Source organism: Pantherophis guttatus, chromosome 1 (genome assembly GCF_059756535.1).
Source record: "Pantherophis guttatus breed Tessera chromosome 1, ASM5975653v1, whole genome shotgun sequence".
Lineage (NCBI taxonomy): Eukaryota > Metazoa > Chordata > Lepidosauria > Squamata > Colubridae > Pantherophis > Pantherophis guttatus.
Window position 1 is genome coordinate 287,810,606 of NC_142063.1, and position 20,724 is coordinate 287,831,329.

At 36.4% G+C, this 20,724-nt stretch overlaps 1 protein-coding gene across 1 annotated transcript in view; it reads left to right on the top strand.

Annotated features, from left to right (window-relative positions):
- Positions 1-20,724, top strand: part of ZFAND3 (zinc finger AN1-type containing 3) — a 104,893-nt gene that overhangs the window by 62,068 nt on the left and 22,101 nt on the right. Inside the window, exons 4-5 of the mRNA XM_034428034.3 lie at positions 1,587-1,766; positions 10,082-10,147. Coding sequence (XP_034283925.1) covers positions 1,587-1,766; positions 10,082-10,147 — 246 coding nt within the window. The remainder of the gene's footprint in view (positions 1-1,586; positions 1,767-10,081; positions 10,148-20,724) is intronic.

Consider the following 20,724-nt stretch of genomic DNA (forward strand, 5'->3'; position numbering starts at 1 on the left):
GCTGCTGGTGCTAGAAACAACAGATGAATCTGGACACATATTTATGGCTTAGTTGCATTTAATATAAGCTGATCTAAGATGCATTTCTCAAATTTAAAGCCAAATTGCCACGCAATTCCCTTCCCCCCTTTTTTCCCAATTTTTTAATGTAGTTCTCTAATAAAGTAATATAAAAGTTTGTGTGTGAAAGAAAAAGCACGTAAGAGGCTTGCAAATGGAGCTTTAAAATGTATGATTTTTTTTCACTTTAAAGAAGAATAGCACGTCTGGTGGTATTAGCAAAAAAAGATTTATAATTTTATTATTTCTCCTTTGATATGGTATTCAGATTTTATTGCAGGAAAGATAACCCTGAAACAATTTCAGTTGAGTTAATTTCTTTTTGAACTAAAATAAACTAAATATAAACTGATACTGGGTGTCAGTTTATAGTGATTATAGTGGAAAAGCTAGTAATGAACATTGCCTTAATTCTTTCCTTGTTCTGTCTTTGTTATTTCTTTTGTTATATAAATACATTTTAATATTTTGTTGCACTTTACTTTTTGAAGATCACGTGTCAGGCCCAACCCAAGAATGACGTACATTAGAATAATCCTACCAAAGTCCAGTTCTTTATTTGCTTACACTCAATAGATAGAATCTTGACAGACTAAATCTTTACTACTCTCATCCCAATAGAATACTCTGGGACAGGGGTGTTGTGTGTGTGTGTGTGTGTGTGTGCGTACGCACACACACACATACACACATATATATATATACATACATAAACCTTCGAATTATAGAATCACTGAACATGTCAATTTGTGCCCATATAAGTTTGCATAAAACTTTTTTCCTTTTTAGAGAAATATTTGAGAATATAAAGGCATTCAAAACTACTTAAAATAATTGTTGGCCAAAGTTCCAAACAAGAATGTTTAGTCAGAAAATAGTGTTGATATTGAATAGATATTTCCAAATTGACAAGTCTCTGGATAGATTCTGAAAAAATTAATCCAAAACACACCTCTAAATGTAACATATTCATAATAAAGTAAAGGAATGCGAGTTCATAGAAATCATGGATTTAATTGTTTGTTTTAAAAAGTTAAGCAAAAAAAAAATACATTTTAAATATTTCCTAAACCCACGACCTAAAGTTGCAAGGAATACAATATGAAAAAATCCATAATTTGAAATGACACTAATTGGTGATAAATAAAGTCAGTTCAGAGTGCAAATAATGTTTTCTGCCTAATAGAACAATTCAGCTTCTTTCAAAACAGTTAACTAAAGTAGAACAATTTTCATTGCCACTTTAGAATTTTCAAAAAAAACAGCACCACTAGTCCCATTTAATGATTTACTACACTGTTATTTCTATTTTTTAAATACTTGTTAAATATATAAGCTGACATTTTTAATGAAATAGTGCCCATTGAATCACGTCACAATATCGTCTTGTAGAGAAAGAAAGAGTTATAACTAGGTTTGACTCGTTTACAAGTATCTGCAATTTCTGTGTAAAATATAATATTTTTTATATATTGAATAATGTATTTTTGACCTTGTAACACTTCTTTAACTTTGTGTCATGTTAGATTTTCAAAAGAAGCAACCAGATGATGAGTCCACTCCCAGCACAAGTAACAGCCAATCGGATTTGTTCTCTGGAGAAACAAATAGTGACAACAGTAATACCTCTCTATTGACACAGACTGTTAACTCCAACCAGCAACTTTCGACAGAACTGAATGTAACTTCCTTGAGCAAAGAGGAATGTAAGTATACAGACTGAGAGGAGATTACATTAGGCTGTTCTGGAATTTAAGGATTTTAGCCCTTTAAAGTTAGGGGTAGAGAAGAGCTTGAGAATGATTGTCAAGTTCTAGTTGAAGAAAAGGGAATAAATTTTTCTTTCTTATTTAGATATAATTGTAGAAAAGCATTTGGTTGCTTGTATATATCCATTTCAGAATACTTCCCAGTTTAATCTGTGAATCTATAATTTAACTGTTAAGATTATGCTTTAGAAACAGAAGTTTTCACTATAACATTTCTACAGATTTTTTTTTTTTTTTACAAAAATATAGATGATACTGTGCACCATGTATACAGTGGGTATAAATACTTCTTGCAAAACAAGCTTTTTGAAGGTCATTTTTCCTCTTTCATTCTGGTAGATTGATCCACTTCCACTGGATCTTCCCTATTTATATTTAATATAAAATACGAGTCCAGGCCTCAGAGTCTTCTTATTTTTCAAGACTCTAGAAATCTGTAGCAAACGTTCTGGCAGGAATATACAGAATAGGCAAATTTATGTGGAACAAATGATACCTCAGTTACCTAGAATGTGAGCCAGGAAGAGCTGAATAAGCAATAACTAGTGCTTGGAATTCTATCCAGGGATATGTTAATAATCAATATGGTGTCTGCAATATAGGTGTTATCTTGTTGAACAGCTTTCACCCTTCAGCAGTAAGCCAATGCAGTTTACACCTGCTGTGGTTTCTGAATAGTCTTCAGAAGCAGCCTCTTGTAGAGGCATGTTACAGTAATCCAAGATTTCAACTTTATCATTGTTATCATCCTGCCCACTAATGAAGTGGAAACAATACTAGAGGCCCACCAGTGATTCCAATTGTTACAGAGAAAATGCTCAAACAACCCACAAGCCATCAAATACTGTTCTATCTCGAACTCCACCACTTCCATCATATCCACTTGGTTATGGCAGATCCCTCTTAAATGTAAGGTTTAGGAGAGTTTACTCTCTCTCCATTCTTTTAGGGAATTGATCTGTAAGTTCTTTTCTTTTTCCCTTCATCAATCAACCTAACATTTCTTTTTTCTTCTTAGTTTTTTCTTCTTCCTTGCTCTTCATACATCAGCCCTTATCCTTGACATTTTATGTTCCAACTTAATTGTACATACTAGACTCTTTTTATCATCCTCCCAGTTCATCTATATCACTCTTCACAGCTAGCTATTCAAACTGGTCAAACCCCAAATCCATAAGAGTTCTGGTGTTGGTTTCTTTTCTACACAAAACAGTACAGGACTCCAAACATTATCTGATGTAATTCAGCTTCATTAAAGTAGCAACCCTGGGCGACCATGTATTGGTAAAAATAATTTAACCTACTGATTTTTTCTTTTTCACAACTCAGTATTTCTTTTGTCTACTATATGCATAGAAATATTTGATTAAAATAGCTCTGTCTGTATATTTCTCTGCAGATACACCAAAGTTAATGATTGTCTACTTCCTAGCCTCTTGTTTGTTAGACTAAATTGTTACAGTTATGTCAATTACGTTGTAAAGAAACACAAATGAGAGAAATTATTTTGTAAATATGTTAACTCTGCAACTTTTGCATAGTAAGACAATTGATACGAGGCAGCACAAGACAACATGTTTGAAAATATCTATCCAAAATTCTTGATGGCTTTCTGCTGGAATGACTATAAATAAAACCAAGGTTAAATTTATATGCAGTTTCAACTATTCCTCTTTTCCTTCCTTTCCCTCCCAAACAAAGTTTTCTTCTGTTGTTCAGATTAGTATCATTTATCAGAGCTAATTATAAAGCAGATGGAGCTTTTCTAATTGATAGTCTCAGTGTGAAAGTTTCTTTCCCATAATGAAGAATGTCCAAACTGTAAATGTATTTTAAATATTGATTTAAGAGCTTTTTCTCTGTTTATTTTGTTTTGCAGAAAATTCTATAATGCAAATGTTCTTTCATTGCAATGTTTCTTAAAATATTAATATTTTTCAGCACAGTACATTTCTTCATACTATACTGAATAGAGTGCCTGCATTTCAGTAAGAATAGGGACATGTAATCATTAACTTCATTTCTACCAAAGTTTTATTAAGTGTTCTTAGTTTTAAAAGACATCATTTTATTAAGCTTTATCCTTCCAAACAAACTTGACAAGGTCATAAATTAAGGTTAATTGTTCTGCAATATAAACAGAGAACAATTGTAACATTTTGCTTATATTGCAGTATACAGTATTGTAGTCCTATTTAATGGGAATAAATGTAGAATTTTTTTTAACTTTCCTTAAGTATCCAAATATTCTTAGAGAAAAATCTGTACTTAAAAAGCAGTTTGATCTGGCAAGACATGTGTGTCATTGCATTACAGAGCCTGTAAAGGTATCAAGGGACCATGAAGGACTAGATAGGAAGGCAAAAGATTTAGGAGCACATGTGGTATTTTCATCCATGCTTCCAATAGATGGTCAACATCCAGTGAGGGGATGGAGGATTTCAGAGGAAAACATCTGGCTGAAGGGATGGTGTCATGAAGAAAACTTTGGATTTCTAGACCATGGTCTATAATGTAGACTCTATGCTATCTACATGATGGGCTTCTGTCAAGAGATGGGGTCCAACTTATAAGGACTTGAAAGAATGTATTTGGAAGACATCTCGCTTGGGTCATCCAAAAGCCTTGAAACTAAATCTGGTGGGGAAAGAGGCCAATTTCTAGGACCAAACCCAAAGGATAAATTCCAAGACAGTTAATTTGAAAATGGAAGTGGTGAGAAGGAAGGGGCACTCAGGTATAAAACAGGAGACATAGCAAGCAAACACAAGGTCAGTCAAAAAAAAAGGGCTCAGATATCTACACACTAATGCTCAAACTATGGGGAACAAACAGGGAGGATCTGAAGTCCTAGTACATGAAGGCAGATATAATAAACTTGGTGGGATGGAACCCATGATTGGAATATACAACTAGAAAAATATAATGAAAAGAAACTGACCCCACCAAAGAGGAGGAGGAGCAATTTCACTTTATATGTTTTTCCTGTGTTGGATGCAGAAAAAAGTTCAAAAGATGAGAGGGTGCAGAAACTTAAAAGAATAGATGAAAGCATGAGAAATAGAAATAATAAAGTAATATGAAGCAAATAACTTTGCTATACAAATCTTGTAGGATGCAACACTTAAAAAGAATTATGTAATTAGCATCATTTGAATAGAAGGACCCTACACAGCCTTAAAAACAAAAATTACTAAAAAGAAATTGCTAAAGTTTTCTACACATGGCTATATATGCAGATTACAAGCAGTAGCTCTAAAGATTTCCATGACAAATTTAGTTTCTCTTTGGTTGTTTCTTATATGTTTGTATTTCTAATCAATGATCTTTTTCAAAGATTATGTAGATAAATTAGGCATCTTCCAATTGCACACATTCATGGATAGATTCAGGGTTTAGGCAAGTTTCTCAAAGGACAGTCTAGGATTTTTGCTTATATTGCTGATAGCATCTTCTAAAATGCATCCATTATTTGCTACCACTTTCCACAGTGATATTTTTAAAAATTGGCTATTAAATTCATGTATAATCTTTTGACATTTTGAGTTAAAAGCTTTATGTCTTTTTAGTGCCATATTTTGAAAGTAATTTTGAAATGCTGCATTTTGCATATTTCAGCTGCCATTTCTTTAGGTATCTTCTGTTAGAGCCTCAGAATTAGGTTCCTAAGGATATCTAGGAAGTAAGTATTCATAAACAAGTCTTCAGTTACCATCTGGTTTGCATCAATGTTCTTCCTTTATCTCAACTCTGTTTTTTTCTGCCAGTATTTAAGAAGAACCATTTGTAAGCCACTCAGAGTCACCATATGTTAGTTGGAGGGCCATATAAATGTGTTTAATAAATTAATAAAACTGTATCAACTGGTACCGTTGATTTTTAACTTTGTAAATTTCCTGTGTATACTTGTTTACAAAAGCAATTCCCTAGCTGAAGAAAGCCAGTTGCCATCTAGAAGCCCTTTAAAATAATTGAGCTTTTAACTGAATGCTATCCAGCACTGAGGTACCAATATATTTATTGTAAAGTTATGAATCATTTGGCAATACTTTTATAATGTAGTTAACCTTGAAATGAAATTGCTTTTATTTTGCTGCACAAAAGGAGGACAAATCTTAACTTATTGATCTGTTTCATTTTCACATGTCTGTCTGTGTATTAGGCTAAAATTAGGCTAAAACTTAGTAGCCATAAATATTTTTTATTAACAGGAATATTAGTAGAATGCTGGTTATAGAAGAAAGTTCTCTTCCTCCCTCATAGTTGGACCAAAAGAAAATAACTAATGGAAGAGAGAATTGCACCTTTATAAATCTGCTAGTTGCTTATGGGTTTACCTGTCCCGTGTGGGATTCAATATATGCATAGAATGAAATAGAAGGAAGTTTTATCTCCTGCCTATTGAGCTGTCTTCTAGAAAATCACACCCACACAGTGGAAAAACACCTTCCAGTAGAATGAGAAATCTTCACTTAATGCAGCTTAACACTTTTGTTTCAGACTGAGGCCCATAGTTCTCTAACTACCTCACTCTTCCATTATGGAAAGCAATGGGTTGTTATTTTCTTGCCAATGTATTTGTAGACCATGGTCTATAATGTAGATTCTACCTACATGATGGGCTTCTATCAAGAGATGGGGTCCACCTCATAAGGACTTGAAAGAATGTATTTGGAAGACATCTCGCTTGATGAAAGGAAAAATACAGGCAAAGACTCTACCAGTCCTTATCCTGAAATTGTCCACAAGCACTATATCTCTTGCTTGCCTTATTGCTAAGGAGCAGTAAACTTCTTTAACACACCGCCTCAAGTTTCTGAGTGAGAGGCACGATGTAAATTTAATACAAAAAGAATGATTTCCTTTGGAGGCAGTATGATTTATATCTGCATAATTTTCTACCAGCTCGTTAAGAGGATAAATGCACATTAACATGGCCATGAAGGAGGAACCTTATATTTTATATATGAAATAGTCAATATACAGTTTCAGATTGCTATTGTTCATGTTCTAATCCATATATTTATTAAAAAACTGCTTGAACTTGTTGGTAAGCAGTGATTTATATTACTAAGAACTATATTTGTGTAGAATATCTAGAGGCTCTTACCACAATAGGTAATCTTCATGTTTGTCACCTATCACTTCTTACTTCAAATTTGAACATTTTCTTGAATGCAGAGTTTTCTGGTACAGAATCCCACATCAAAATTTTCTGAATTTGAGTTGATGTTGGTACAGAAATAAGGCTAGGGATTCTGCTCTGAATCATTAGAATTTAAAGCTTTTCATAAATAGTTTTTACGTATGTTAGTAAAGGGCATAAAATAATTAATTGCATGTTTGAAGGATATTATAGTATCACTTGTATTTATTATATGTTTTATTTTTCATTGAGATATCCAGAACTTTATTAGAATATAGAATTTGGTATATGTTTGCATGGCTAATCTTGCAGAGGTAAAATCTTCAAGATTATGATGAGATGAAATTGACAAAGTAGTTAATAAAGGATGATGTGTTCCTAATTAATCCATTGTGCCTATAGTTGAAAATTAATTGTGTTATGCAAATGTCATGTTAATTAAGACAGAATATGAGAGTACAATAAATCTTTTACAAAAAACTTTAGTTATGCTGGCAACAGTAGGTTGATAGGTTAGTGATTTCAGCCTACCAAACTCTCAATTTTTCAGTGATGCCTTGATGATTTACTTCTTACTATAAAATTAGGTTTTACAGCAGCCTTTCAGAAATGCCATTCTCCCAACAACATCTGAATCTGAATTCTGTAACTATATCAGCATACAGATGATTGGTTTATACATTGTATTTTTAACTATATCCAGCCTGATCCTGAACCATAGTTTCACCACAGTAAGAGTCATGAAAATAGATTATATATTTGTGTTTATATCAAAATGGAATGTATAACTCCCAGCTTATTTGTTCAGCATAAGATTGCCTATAATTTTGAAATATTTCCAGCTTCTCAATTTTTTTTTTTTAACATGTGGGTAAGTGCTACCAGAGACTTAATCATGTCATGATATGTGTGAATTAAGCCTTATACACTGTGGCACTTAAGACCACAATTGAATCCGGAATTTCCATTGCTAAAAGATGCGGTTGTAAAGCAAGGCATCACATGACTGCATCGCTTAGTGACTGTAATTTAACATTCCCAGCTTTTTCTTATTCAAGAATTTTGAGTTATTAAGGAGAGGGAATCTCAAGTAAGGAGGCGGGGGCTGCCATAAAGGGAGTTGGGAAGGCCCTGGGAGACCTGGTGCAGACTGTGCATGAGTTGAGAGGTGCTGCAGTGCATCGTAAAACCACAGCTGGCCCAGCAGCACTTATGAGTGCAGGAGACTGCAACTTCCATCACCTGCCACTCAGAAATGCCTTTTAAAATCCTACATTGCAGCCAGCCATACCAGTACCTTTGCCCATAGCTCCAGTTGCCTCCACAGCCCTGCGTTCCACAGGCTCTGCTACACTCAGCTGATCTTTGCTGTTTTTCTCCTGCTATTCACACGTTAGCAGTGGGCACTGCAAGAGCTATAACTTTGGGCACAATTTGTACATTTTCATCATAATTTTGAACAATTACTGAACAATTGTTCATAAATTGAGGGCTACCTGTAATTCTTTTTTCTTAATTTCTTTTCTTCCATATGTGTGTGTGTGTGTGTGTGTGTGTGTGTGTGTGTGTGTTTTTCTATCGAGGCACCTGGTCTACTCCAACATGTGGAAGGGAGTATACTGCATTCCTTTCACCTTTCAGCTCCAATCCAGGAGCCCTCAAGCAGTTGCATTGACGACAAACCATTTTATACCAAATTCTTTATCAGCGAAATATAAATTTTATATCTGTGTGTGTGTGTGTGTGTGTGTGTGTTATTTAATCTCCCTCCCTCCCTCCCTCCCTCCCTCTCTCCTCGCACACACACACACACACACACACAGAGAGAGAGAGAGAGAGAGCTGCCCATTCACACACAACTCAGAGCAGTGTACAATGTCAAATAACAACTTCCCAAAAACCATACAATTGAAAGGATTTTTTTATTTATATATATATTTAGTGTTTTTTCTGTCAAAGCACCTGGTCTACCCCAATATGGGAGGGAGCATACTGCTTCCCTTTCGCCTTTCAGCTCCAATCCAGGAGCCCTCAGGCAGTCGCTATTGTGACAAGTTATTTTGTATCAAATTTATATTTGCTGATAAAGAAATAAAGGGAGACTAGTATAGATCTATTTCAAGCTATTTAGCTCTCATCAGCTAGCCATACCCTTACTCGGATTCGAACTTCGCCCAAGTTTGAATCCGAGTAAGGGTCTGGCTAGCTGATGAGAGCTAAATAGCTTGAAATAGATCTATACTAGTTTCCCTTTATTTCTTTATCAGCAAATACATCAAACAGGCCACACCACTGCCAGACTCAATGCCTTAGGAAAGAATCATACCTGTGATGGCTCCTAAAAGGCAGACAGAATCAAGACGTGTCAGATTTCAGTAGAATGCTGTTCCAAAGGAGAGAAGCAATGACAGAAAAGGAATGTCTTGGGTTCCACTAGATGAGGCTGCTGAAGCAGTGGAACTTGGAGCATGTCAGCCTTATAAGATCTTAAAAGTATCTGCATCAACATCAGCAAAGTGGTGTTTGTGTATGGCATCCATTGTTCTCCAAAGCAATATTAATAAAGCAATATGGTGGTATTGATGACAGTCATTTTTTTAGGTTAAATGGCTAAAATTTCTGTTTATAAGAAGCCTAATAAGATTTGAAAACTATTTAATCATTGGTGTTTTAAAATGTCAATGTTTAGATTTTCATTAGTTTTATTGGCATCCACAGTGTTACATGAAAGTGCATGAATGATGTCTGCTATCTAAAAGGTTTCTTTACCCTGGTAGATTAACCCTAGTAATCAAGGCTTTGGTTAACTTTGAATTTTATTTACCAAATAAAAAGGAGAGGAGATGTTCAAAACCATATGGGAGTCATGAAGTTGGGGTTATTATATGTGGATCTTAGTCAAAATAAAGATGAAACAGAAAGGAATGGCTAGTGGAGAAACAGAAATAGCCTTATCACTGTTTATCCTTTCCTTTATCCATTCCCACAATATTTATGTTGTGATTCATGTAACCAATATTAATTATCCAAGAAATAGTCTTTTTCTGGATTACCACTATTGAAATGCTAATACTACTGGAATTAATTTATTGATTTCTATTTCTAGGTGGGCCATGCACAGATACAGCTCATGTTTCCTTAACCACAGCAACCAAAAGATCTTGTGATTCAGGTAAATTTTATTTTTAAAAGACTATATATTATGAAAGAATAATGTCCAGGTCACTAAGCTGTTCAACTGACCTAGAGAAAGATCTCATTCATAAAACCCTTATTTCTTCTATTGCAAGCCATCACATCTCATTTTATGCTATGTATTTAATAATTTACTAGTAAAAGTGAAAGTGGTGGGGGAGGGCAAAATCAGCAGAAACTAATCCTGCAAGTATTCCTACAGAAGCAACAGTCATGTTCAACCAGCCCTTATTCTTCCCTCTGGAGGAAAAAAGATAAAATATGGACTTTATTAAAGCACTAATACTGTAAGTTGCATTGCAACTTCCATAATCAAAAGGATACAAGTGCCTTTTGCTTATTTGTCTGATATTCATCTTCCCCAATGATGTAAACTGCTTGCTGGATAAAATGTTCCAGAAGTTACTTCTCATATTACTCATTAGGAGATGCATCATTAATTTCTGAATTCACCAGACAAACCATTCTTTGCAAGGTGAGGTAGAAAGCAATAATTTGTAGTGTCCTCCAATGTGGCAAAATAAATAATATGGAGTGAAGGATTAATTCCTTCATAACACATGACCTGATTTGGCAAGCCTGTAAATTGAAGGTAAAAGTGAAGTTTGTGCTATATTCAACCCCTTGTCACTACCTAGACATATTCATGTTGTTTTCTTCACAATACAAAAGTGGTTTGCATTCTTTTGGGATGTTTTTTGATTTTTCGTTCTCAAAGCCTTGCAATTTCCCATTCAAGTATTAACCAAGATCATCCTAACATAGTTTTATAAAAATCCAAGGGATACATGATTACAGCTGTTATGATAGATACCTTCTTTTTTTAAAATGCTGAAACCCAACAGGTAACCTTCAGTTAGCAATCACACAGAATTACATTCCCAGCAATTGTTTATGTTTAATGTAAACACAATAAAAATATATTATAGAATTCAAATTCTCCTCAATCTTCAACAAAATCTGAAGTTGATTGGAGTTGGGAAGTGTGATTTTGGGTCAGTCATTCTCTCAGCCTAATACACTTACAGGGATATAATAATGAAAATAAGAGAAGTATTAGGTATGTTCACCACTTTGAGTTATATATAAAAAGGTAGCATAAATATATAATGTCTTAATAGCCTACCTTGATTCATAATTATGCTAAGACGTGATACAGCAGCTACTCTAAGGCACTCCATATAATTCATGACAGAACTCTGTGAGGGAAGAATCCCCAAATGCTTATTTTAAAAGAATTTTAAACCCCCTTTCTCTGATAAACTGCATCATCTTGTAAGTGATGAAAATGAAAAATCCCTAAATACAGATTTATGAAACATCTGTATTAATGTCAAGATTTCGGTATTAATTTCAAAATAGTAAATTTAGTATATTTTTCAAATGCATAAGGATCTTTAGTATTCTAAAGCATTTCAAGGAAATGTGTTAACATTGAAACTCAGTACAGATTCCCTGGGCCTTTCTAGTTTTTAAGTAGTGCTGGAACTTAAACTGCTTCTGTTTATTTGGGGTCAGATGAGAAGGTGGTACAATCACTGTACAAAAATAAAATCAATATGTCATAGTTTTACTTCATTTGGTATTCATGAGATTGAATTGCTTTAAATCCATAAGGATTATGGCAATATACAAAGAAGATATATAGAGCCAGTTGGTCTAGTGATTAAGGCGCAGACTAGAAAGTAGGAGACCATGAGTTCAAGTTCCACCTTAATCATGAAAGCCAACTGGGTGACCCTGAGCCAGTCATACCCTTTAACCCCTCTCACCTCACAGGGCTGTTGGGAAAATTGAAAGAGGAAGATCCATTGGATATGTTTGCCGCCTTGAGTTATTTGTAAAAATAATAAAGGCGGGATGTAAATGAATAAATAAACAGCTCTTCCAAACTAAGTACAAATAATGGTAACTGACATCAGCCATCAAGATATGGCAGAAAACAATGATAATTAACGTGGTCAGCTGGGGGAGGCAGGCACAGAAAGTAGTGGAATGCATGTCGGAGTTTATACACAGGCAAGTATGGCAGGATGGCAGAGCCTCATTTTCTGAAAGGAACTTGACAGGCCCAGCTGGGAAGGAGGCAGTGGGATAAAGCAGTGTTTGCACAGGGCAGGAGAAGCGTGAAGTCCTTACCTACAGGATGGCCTTCACCTAACAACCACAACCAGGACTAACAGACCCACTTTCATTAAGCAGTGTGGTCATGTGATGTTTCACCTCGGTTGGATTACTGCAATGCCCTTTACATGGGGCTGCCCTTGGGGTGCACCCGGAGGCTCTAGCTGGTCCAGAATGCGGCCACACGGGTTGTTACGGAAGCTTCCCATTACTCCCGTGTAACACCTCTCCTGCGCGAGCTCCACTGGCTGCCGGTGGCCCTTCGGATCTGCTTCAAGATGCTGGTACTTACCTATAAAGCCCTTCGTGGCATGGGCCCGGAGTACTTGCAGGATCACCTCCTACCGGCCTCCCACCGCCCAGTGCGCTCACATAGGATTGCCCTCCGGGTGCCGTCGGCCAGACAATGTTGGCTGGCGGGCCCCAGGATGAGGGCGTTCTCTGTGGGTGCACCGACCCTCTGGAATGGGTTACCCACCGGGCTCCGGACAGCCCCCAACCTCCGCACTTTCAGCGCTGACCTGAAGACATGGCTTTTTCAGCAAATTCCCTGATCTGCCGCAACGGTTTTAATTGTTTGGGGATTTTAAATTGGCCTGTTTTACCATTATTTTATTGTTATGCTGTTTTTATTCTGTGAGCCGCCCCGAGTCCTACGGGAGAAGGGCGGCATATAAATTTGATAAAATAAAATAAATAAATAAATAAATAAATAATGACCATTTCACTTAGCAATGGAAATTCCAGGTTCCAGTTAACCCAGTTATGATAGTTAAGCAAGGACTACCTACAGAAAGCGCAGAAGTTATAATTCCATAATAATTATCCTTTATTAAGTACAGTTAGTCTTCAAGTTACAACCACAATTGAACCCAGAATTTATGTTGCTAAGTGAAAAATTTGTTAAGTGAGTTTTGGCTGATTTGACAACTTTTCTTGCCACAGTTGTTAAGTGAATCACTACAGTTGTTAAGTGAATCTGGCTTCCCCATCTGACTTTGCTTGTCAGAAGGTTGTAAAAAGATGATCTCATGACCCCAGGACACTGCAACCATCCTAAACACAAACCAGTTATCAAGCATCCAAATGTAAATCATGTGACCATGGACTGCTGCAGCAGTCATAAGTATGAAAAATGGTCATAAGTCACTTTTTTCAGAGCCGTTGTAATTTTGAATGGCCACTATCAACTGTAGTAAATTGAGGACTACCTGTGGTATTTATCTAGATCAGTGCTTCTCAACCTGTGGGTCGCGACCCCTTTGGGGGTCGAATGACCCTTTCACAGAGGTCGCCTAAGACCATCGGAAAACACATATTTTCATTGGTTTTAGGAATAATTTTATGGTTGGGGGTCACCACAACATGAGGAACTGAATTAAAGGGTCGCGGCATTAGGAAGGTTGAGAACCACTGAGGATTGAGGGCAGAAGCAATGATAGAACTTTTTAACTCTTCTGGCGGTGATGTGCTTTGAAGTTGTGGAAAATAAATATAAGGGAAATATCAAATTCATTGGTTAATTTATTGAAATTAACTGTATGCTTAAACTTTTCCTGTTCCTATTTTTTTATACAAAACCAGCAAGGGAAAAAAGTTCTGTTAATATTATTATTCAGATAGACTATTGCTCTACAATAGTAAAACTCTTGCTTTTATTTAAAAAAAACAAGTTAATTTCAAAAAGAAAGAAAAACAACAACAACCAAGTAAGTAAGTCCTGTTTGGTTGACCTTTAAGGTGCTGTTTAAGTAACTTTTTAGTATTTGACTGATGGAGGACACTAAATCTAACTATCCCTGTGCCTTCACTATTAGACATGGAGTACTAGTACAATAATGTAATGTACATCATCAGTCCTGTCAGTGACAGTACCCATTAATGACACTTTTTTTTTCTTCCTCTGCTCAGTTCTCATTTGTACTAATGGAATGGCACATGAAGCAAAGCTGTAAATAAAAGTTATTACCTAATAGGTAGGCACTGAAGTGGAACGTACAGGAGCTGAGGCATAGAAACTGTATTACTGCTCATCAGCAATTATAAACAGGATAAAGTGTTTGGGACTTACACTGACATAGCAAAGACTATTTGATGCTAGGACATGATAATGGATCAAGGTAGCATGATGGATGTTGATGAAATTTACTGTCCCATTTTGCTGGCTGTTTCCAATATTACTTGTGCTTCTCTTTCTTATTTTCATATAATGGGGAGGTGGGGGCAGAAGAGCTAGATTTTATCCAAAAGATGGAAAGGTGGCTTATACATTGGATTAGATCACAGGAGTTGCATTCTCTTTACAGATAGAATATGTTATGTGAGCAAATCTGGACCTACATGATAGGTTTTTTTTCCCAATTGCCTTTCTTTTCACCCCTCCTTCCTTTCTCTAATGACTACTTAAAAGGTTATTTCAGTTCACCCTAACAGGTATTGAGAACGTGTGCAGTCACCTCTCACGTACCCTTTCTGCTAATTGTAGACGTTCTGCTGACAGGTGGAGTTAATTGGATAATACTCTGTACACAGGTATCACCCAGGACTTTAGCTAAGGATTATGGAAGCATTATACATACAGATACAGCAAGATTGGACAGGTCTTTTTTAAAGTCAGGATTGTATGCAATGGAGCGCATTTTAGGAAGTTAGTTAGGGAATTTAATGGCTGCCCAATTCCAAAAAGAGTCTGGGAGGCTTACAATATTTTTAAAAATACATAATTTAGAAGAAACATGACCATCCAGACAAAGCTACATAGAATGAACAATACTTGTATTTTTGAATGTTCAGAATGATTAATATGGAATCAAATTGTTCTGTAAATAAAAAAAATTAAAAAGGGAGAAAAGCTTTAGAATCCAGAGTGTTGGGCAGTAGGACACTAGAACTAGACAAACTGTCACGATATAATGAACAAATGTTTATGTTTTCCAAGATGTTAATTGCAGGTGGAAAAACGAGAGAAGGGGGGGGTCAAAGTATCAAAATAAGCTAGATGTCACAGCTCTGTGATTCACAATTAGTCTCACTGCCAAGGTGAAGATTGCAGTGTAACTGAATGTCTGCTAGGAGGATATAGAGGAAAACTAAAAGCAGCATTACCTTTGTGCTAGCAAACATGAATTATTTTGGGATGTTATAGTGAAATAGTACGAGTAACAAGGAAAAGGAATTGTTGCCCATCTTCCCAATTTGAAGATTGGTAGGTATAGATGGGACCCCTTTTTTTCCTTTGCTTTTGCTGTTTAGGATTGTCCTTTAAACACAATTTATTCCTTTCTAGAAAAAGAAAATGCAGGGCTTCTGGAGGCTTGCAGTTTCCTTTTTAGCAAACCACCCATTACCCTAAATGAAAAATGTGTAAGGGTTAGGTAATTGGACATGATTGTTGGTACTAGGCAAAATTCAGAGGATAAAGTGCCATATGTGGGCATTGTATGCGAAACTCCAGCACTTGTTAATTTTATGGGAAATTATGTCGGCTATAAATCCAAACTATGTGTTTTATACCAATTGCCATAATTTTATGTCCATTACATTTAGATTTTGATCTGTTTGTTAATTTTGATAATTTGCTAATTAATGTTACATGATGCATGTTGTACTGTAAACCTCGGAATCAGAAGACTGATTCTGAGCATTTATAATACATCATAAAAACATAAAAAACACCTCCGGGCGTTTCGCTGCGCACTGAAGACCCTGTTGTTCCGCCAGGCCGGACTAACAACACAATAGTTTTTAAATTGGGATATTTAAATTTATTGGGGTTTTAAATCTGAGCCACTTATTTAATTATTTTAAATTTTATATTGTTGTTTTCTTTGTGTTTTTAAACAGGCTGTACACCGCCCTGAGTCCTTCGGGAGAAGGGCGGTATAGAAATAAAATTATTATTATTATTATTATTATCATAATAGCATTTATGATGATAGATAGACAGATAGATAGCACTGGCATATAATTAAATTTCGCCCAGGATTAGGCTAATATTAGCATCTCCGAGCATGAAATTGAAATTCAACCACATTGCTGGTTTCATCATAATATCTCAGTAAACATGCTGCAACAAATACTGAAGCTTTAAAGGTCACATCCTTTGCTTTCCAGTTGTACTAGATTAAATGTCTTTACTCCATTTTTTCTTTTGATTTTTTATTTAGCATAGTCTTGTTTTGTATTCCCAATTTCTAGGCCTATCATGGTTAATATATCATTGTTCAGCTGTTATTAAGCTCTTTTACTGAGGTATTTTTAAATCAATAGCATTATGTGGCATATTCATAATCAGTAACAAACATCACTTTATGACTATTTGTTTTATTTTATTTATTATATTTTTTGACTGCCCATTTTACCACAGGGTAACTCTTGGCAGTTTATAATATAAAAAGCTAAAACAATATAAATAAAATATTACAAAATACAACTATATAAAGTACAAAATATTTTGCTAGGAACTAGCTTAAAAAAATCTATACAAACTTTTCCTTGTAAAATTATTTTACTGGCATAGCCTTTCTCATTGCAGTAGTTCAAAATATCATTATCATTAGTTTATTTAAAATGCAGGGTTCTAGTTCTTCATAGGAAAAGAACTAGCTATGTTGATAATGAAGATGGAAGTGTAATAGAGAACAGGAAATAGTGTAAACTGGGAATACCAGAAATACTAATACAATCTGTCATGCAAAAATTTCAGTTGCTACATAGCTATAGCAGCAGTGATAGGTTTCAAAAATTTTCACTACTGGTTCGGTGGGTGTGGCTAGGTGGGGGGGCATATGACTGAGTGGGTGTGGCCAACTTGACATCACTCACGCCCACTCAGTCACATAACACCCTCACCTAGCCATGCCCACAGGAAAAGGTAGGAACATTTTTGGGATTTCCACCTATCTACCTCTGCCCTCCTTTTGCCAGTTGCCCCCATTTCCCCTCCTTCAGCGGCCCTGGCCCTAGCCCCACTTCTATCGCCTCTTTGTTCAGGCTGCTTACCTTCCACGGTGACCAGTCCAGAGTCCAGAAGGCAAGTCGACCGGAGTTTTCGGCAGCTCCCAGCCAGCCGCCACAGCCAGAAAATGGCTGTCAAAGAGGCCGTGGCTGGCTGCAGGCTGCTGAAACGTACCAGAGGTCGCGGAAAAAGCTGCTGCCGTCACCGCCATGTTCTTCGCGCATGCGAATCCCATTGGACTTGCAAGGCAATGGGATGCGTGTGCACGAAGAACATGGTGATGCCGAACATGGGTGAGCAGCAACTGGGGAACCAGTTTGGGGCATGGCCAGCCGGCCATCGCTACCAGTTTGACGACCTTGGCCAAATTTCCTCCAACAGTTCGCGCAAACCAGCTGAATAGCAGATAACTAGATCATAACTTCTATAAATCTGCCATGGTATATTTGTAATTCCTGGCACTTATAAAACAGTTATTTAATATATATATATATGTATATATGTATATATGTATATGTATATGTATACCCCAGGAGAATACTAGAAAAAGAAGGGGTATCAGAACTCTCTCCATTTTTCACCAGCTGTTTTCTCCAAAACAAAATTGAATGAATCAAAGTTTTGTTATAGAAAATGCTGACAAACACATAAATTTTGATAAAACAAAGGAGATTATTGTAGATTTTAGAAAGAGCTAGCATAGTTATACTCCAATCAGTATCAAGGATGCAGCTGTAGAGGTGGCCAACAGTATTAAGTATCTGGAGGTGCAGATAATTAACAATCAGAATTGGTCTCTGCACACATCATCCTTAGTGAATTATGCAAACCAGCGTTTGCATTTCCTGCATCAGATGAGGAGAGCATGTTTCTTCTTCTGTCCTGGCCACTTTTTACAGAGGCACAATTGAAAGTGTTTTAACAAACTGCATCACTGTTTGGCTTGGTGGCGGTAGTGCGTGAGATAGAAAATCCATACAGAGAGTGGTTAGGACAGGCAAGAAGATTATAGGAAGCTCGCTTATCAGCACAATGTGCTTAGAGATCAACGTATTGTTAGAGATCCCACACACACACTTTATGACAGCGGTTCTCAACCTGGGGGTCGCGACCCCTTTGGGGGTCGAACGGCCATTTCACAGGGGTCGCCAAAGCCCTCTCTCGCCCCCCCCCCCATGCCTTCACTCACCCTCACCCTCTGCCTCTGTTGGATCGCCCGGTCGCCGTTCGCTTACCCCGCCCACTCCCAATCTATTGCTGCCTCCAGAGTCCCAGCTGATGGCTAGAGGGAAAAAAAACTTTAAATTCTTGCCCAGGGGCTTCAAAGAGCTAGCTGCAAAGAGGTAAATTCCTGGAGCAGATTTTTTTCCCCCTAGCTATGCTGAAAAAGCGAAATTGAAAGTAAGCAGGCTGCAACGTGACAAAATGAGGCAGAGAGATTTTTTTTTCGTTTTCCTCACCAAAAAAGGTAGGTGCAAAACTTCAAACAATGGGAAATTTAGGGCAAAAGAGGAGAGTTCAAGATTTTAAAACACAAAAGAAAAAAAGCTCTTATTTAACTAGGGAATTGTAATAATTGAGATACTATTAATTGTATATTGTGTTGAAAGCAGAAATGGTTAAGTTGTGCTTTGGAGGAATATATGGGGGAAATTATTTGGTTTATTATTATTGGTAAATATAATTAATTGATTTGTAAGAAATTGGATTGCATGGAAATAATTGGAATATTCATGTTCATATTGATTAATATACAAAAAAGATAGTTATATAACTAATTGATTTATATTAAAATGTTGAATTTGTATTAAACAACTGTATTACATAATTAACCAATGTGAGGATGGATATAAAAATAGATGACAATGCGAAGGGGTATAATATAGAATAGAAGGGAAGAATTGAATTTGATTAAGATTAGAGATGAGGATGAAGGATAATACTGTTTTTTTAAAAAAATAGATGAGGAATAAATATGGTAAAAAGGAAATATAGAAATTGTAAATTTAATTGAAATGATTAAATACTGTGTTGGAAGAAATATTCTTCTGGGTTCTGCTCCAAGTGGGGAAAAAGACACTGGAAACATGGAGACTGCTTGGAAAGATGGTTTAATGGTGGACAGGATCACATGGCTTGATGGGGCCCATTGTGTTAGTTTCTGTTGCTATTGTGTTGCAAATGTCCTTTGACAAAGGATTGACTTTCTGCCTCTGGCCCATTAACAAAGGGTGGGGGGCAGGAAGGTGGGAGCTGCTTTGTCTGTAAAATATGCTTCTCCATTTCTCATCCAGGTAGGGAAATATAATATTCTGCCTTTTTAATATTTCCCAAAATATTTCATTCTTCTAGGAAAGGGGTGGGTGCTAACCTCCTACAACTATTAAATTTGTGAACCGGCCAAATACTCTGTTCAAAGAAAATACATTGTATGTTTGTATGTGTGTTTCTAATTATTGCTATTTATTGCTATTTGTTCTCTTTTATTCTTTAAAGTTTAACAATTCATTCTTTGTCTTAATATCTTAATATTTGTTTGGGGTTGACTTTCTTCCCTTTCATCTCTTTTATTGTACAAGCAATCTTTCTCCTCAAACCTATCACCTCTGTCTTTTCTTTCTTACTTACTTTCTCTTCCCCCCCTCTTCTTCTTCTCCCTACTTCCTCTTTCTTTCTCTTTCTCCTCCCTCTCTTACCTTCACTCCTACTCTAATTTCCCTTCCCTTCCTTCATCCCTCTCTATTGCTGTATCCTTTTATGCATATGGACTACTCAGAGGGCTGAAAAAGTTATTTTTGACTGGTCCTCGCACTTTTGACCAGTCCTCGAATTTACGACTGTCCTCACATTTTACGTTTTTTGCCCTATCTTATACCATGTTGAAGAGAAGCAGTTGTGAAATGAGTGACATGGTTGTTAAGAATGCTGCACGGGCATAAATGTGAGGATGGTCATAAGAGTGAGGACCAGTCAAAAGTGCGAGGACCTGTCAGAAATGACTTTTTTCAGCCCTCTGAGTAGTCCCTATACATATAGCCATGGCCACCTGGTCACATGACCAGCTAGCCACTCCCACCCAGTCACATGACCTCCAAGCCACACCCACAAAATAAGCCACGCCCACAGAACCGGTAGTAAAAAATTTAGAACCCACCCTTGGTTGGGGGTCACCACAACATGAGGAACTGTATTAAAGGGTCGCGGCATTAGGAAGGTTGAGAACCACTGCTTTATGGTCTGTTTCTGTTGCTCGCCTCAGGGAGGCGGTTTTGAAGTATTTCTAGCAGGACTACCAGATTCTGTAACAGCTTTGTTCTCTATGCCATCCATCTGGTAAACTCGCTAGATTTGTTTTTTGTCACTATGTACATGTATATTTAATGTATGCCAATAAGTGTACATTCAAAGTGAAAATAAAGTTATTCTATTCTATTCTATTCTATTCTATTCTATTCTATTCTATTCTATTCTAT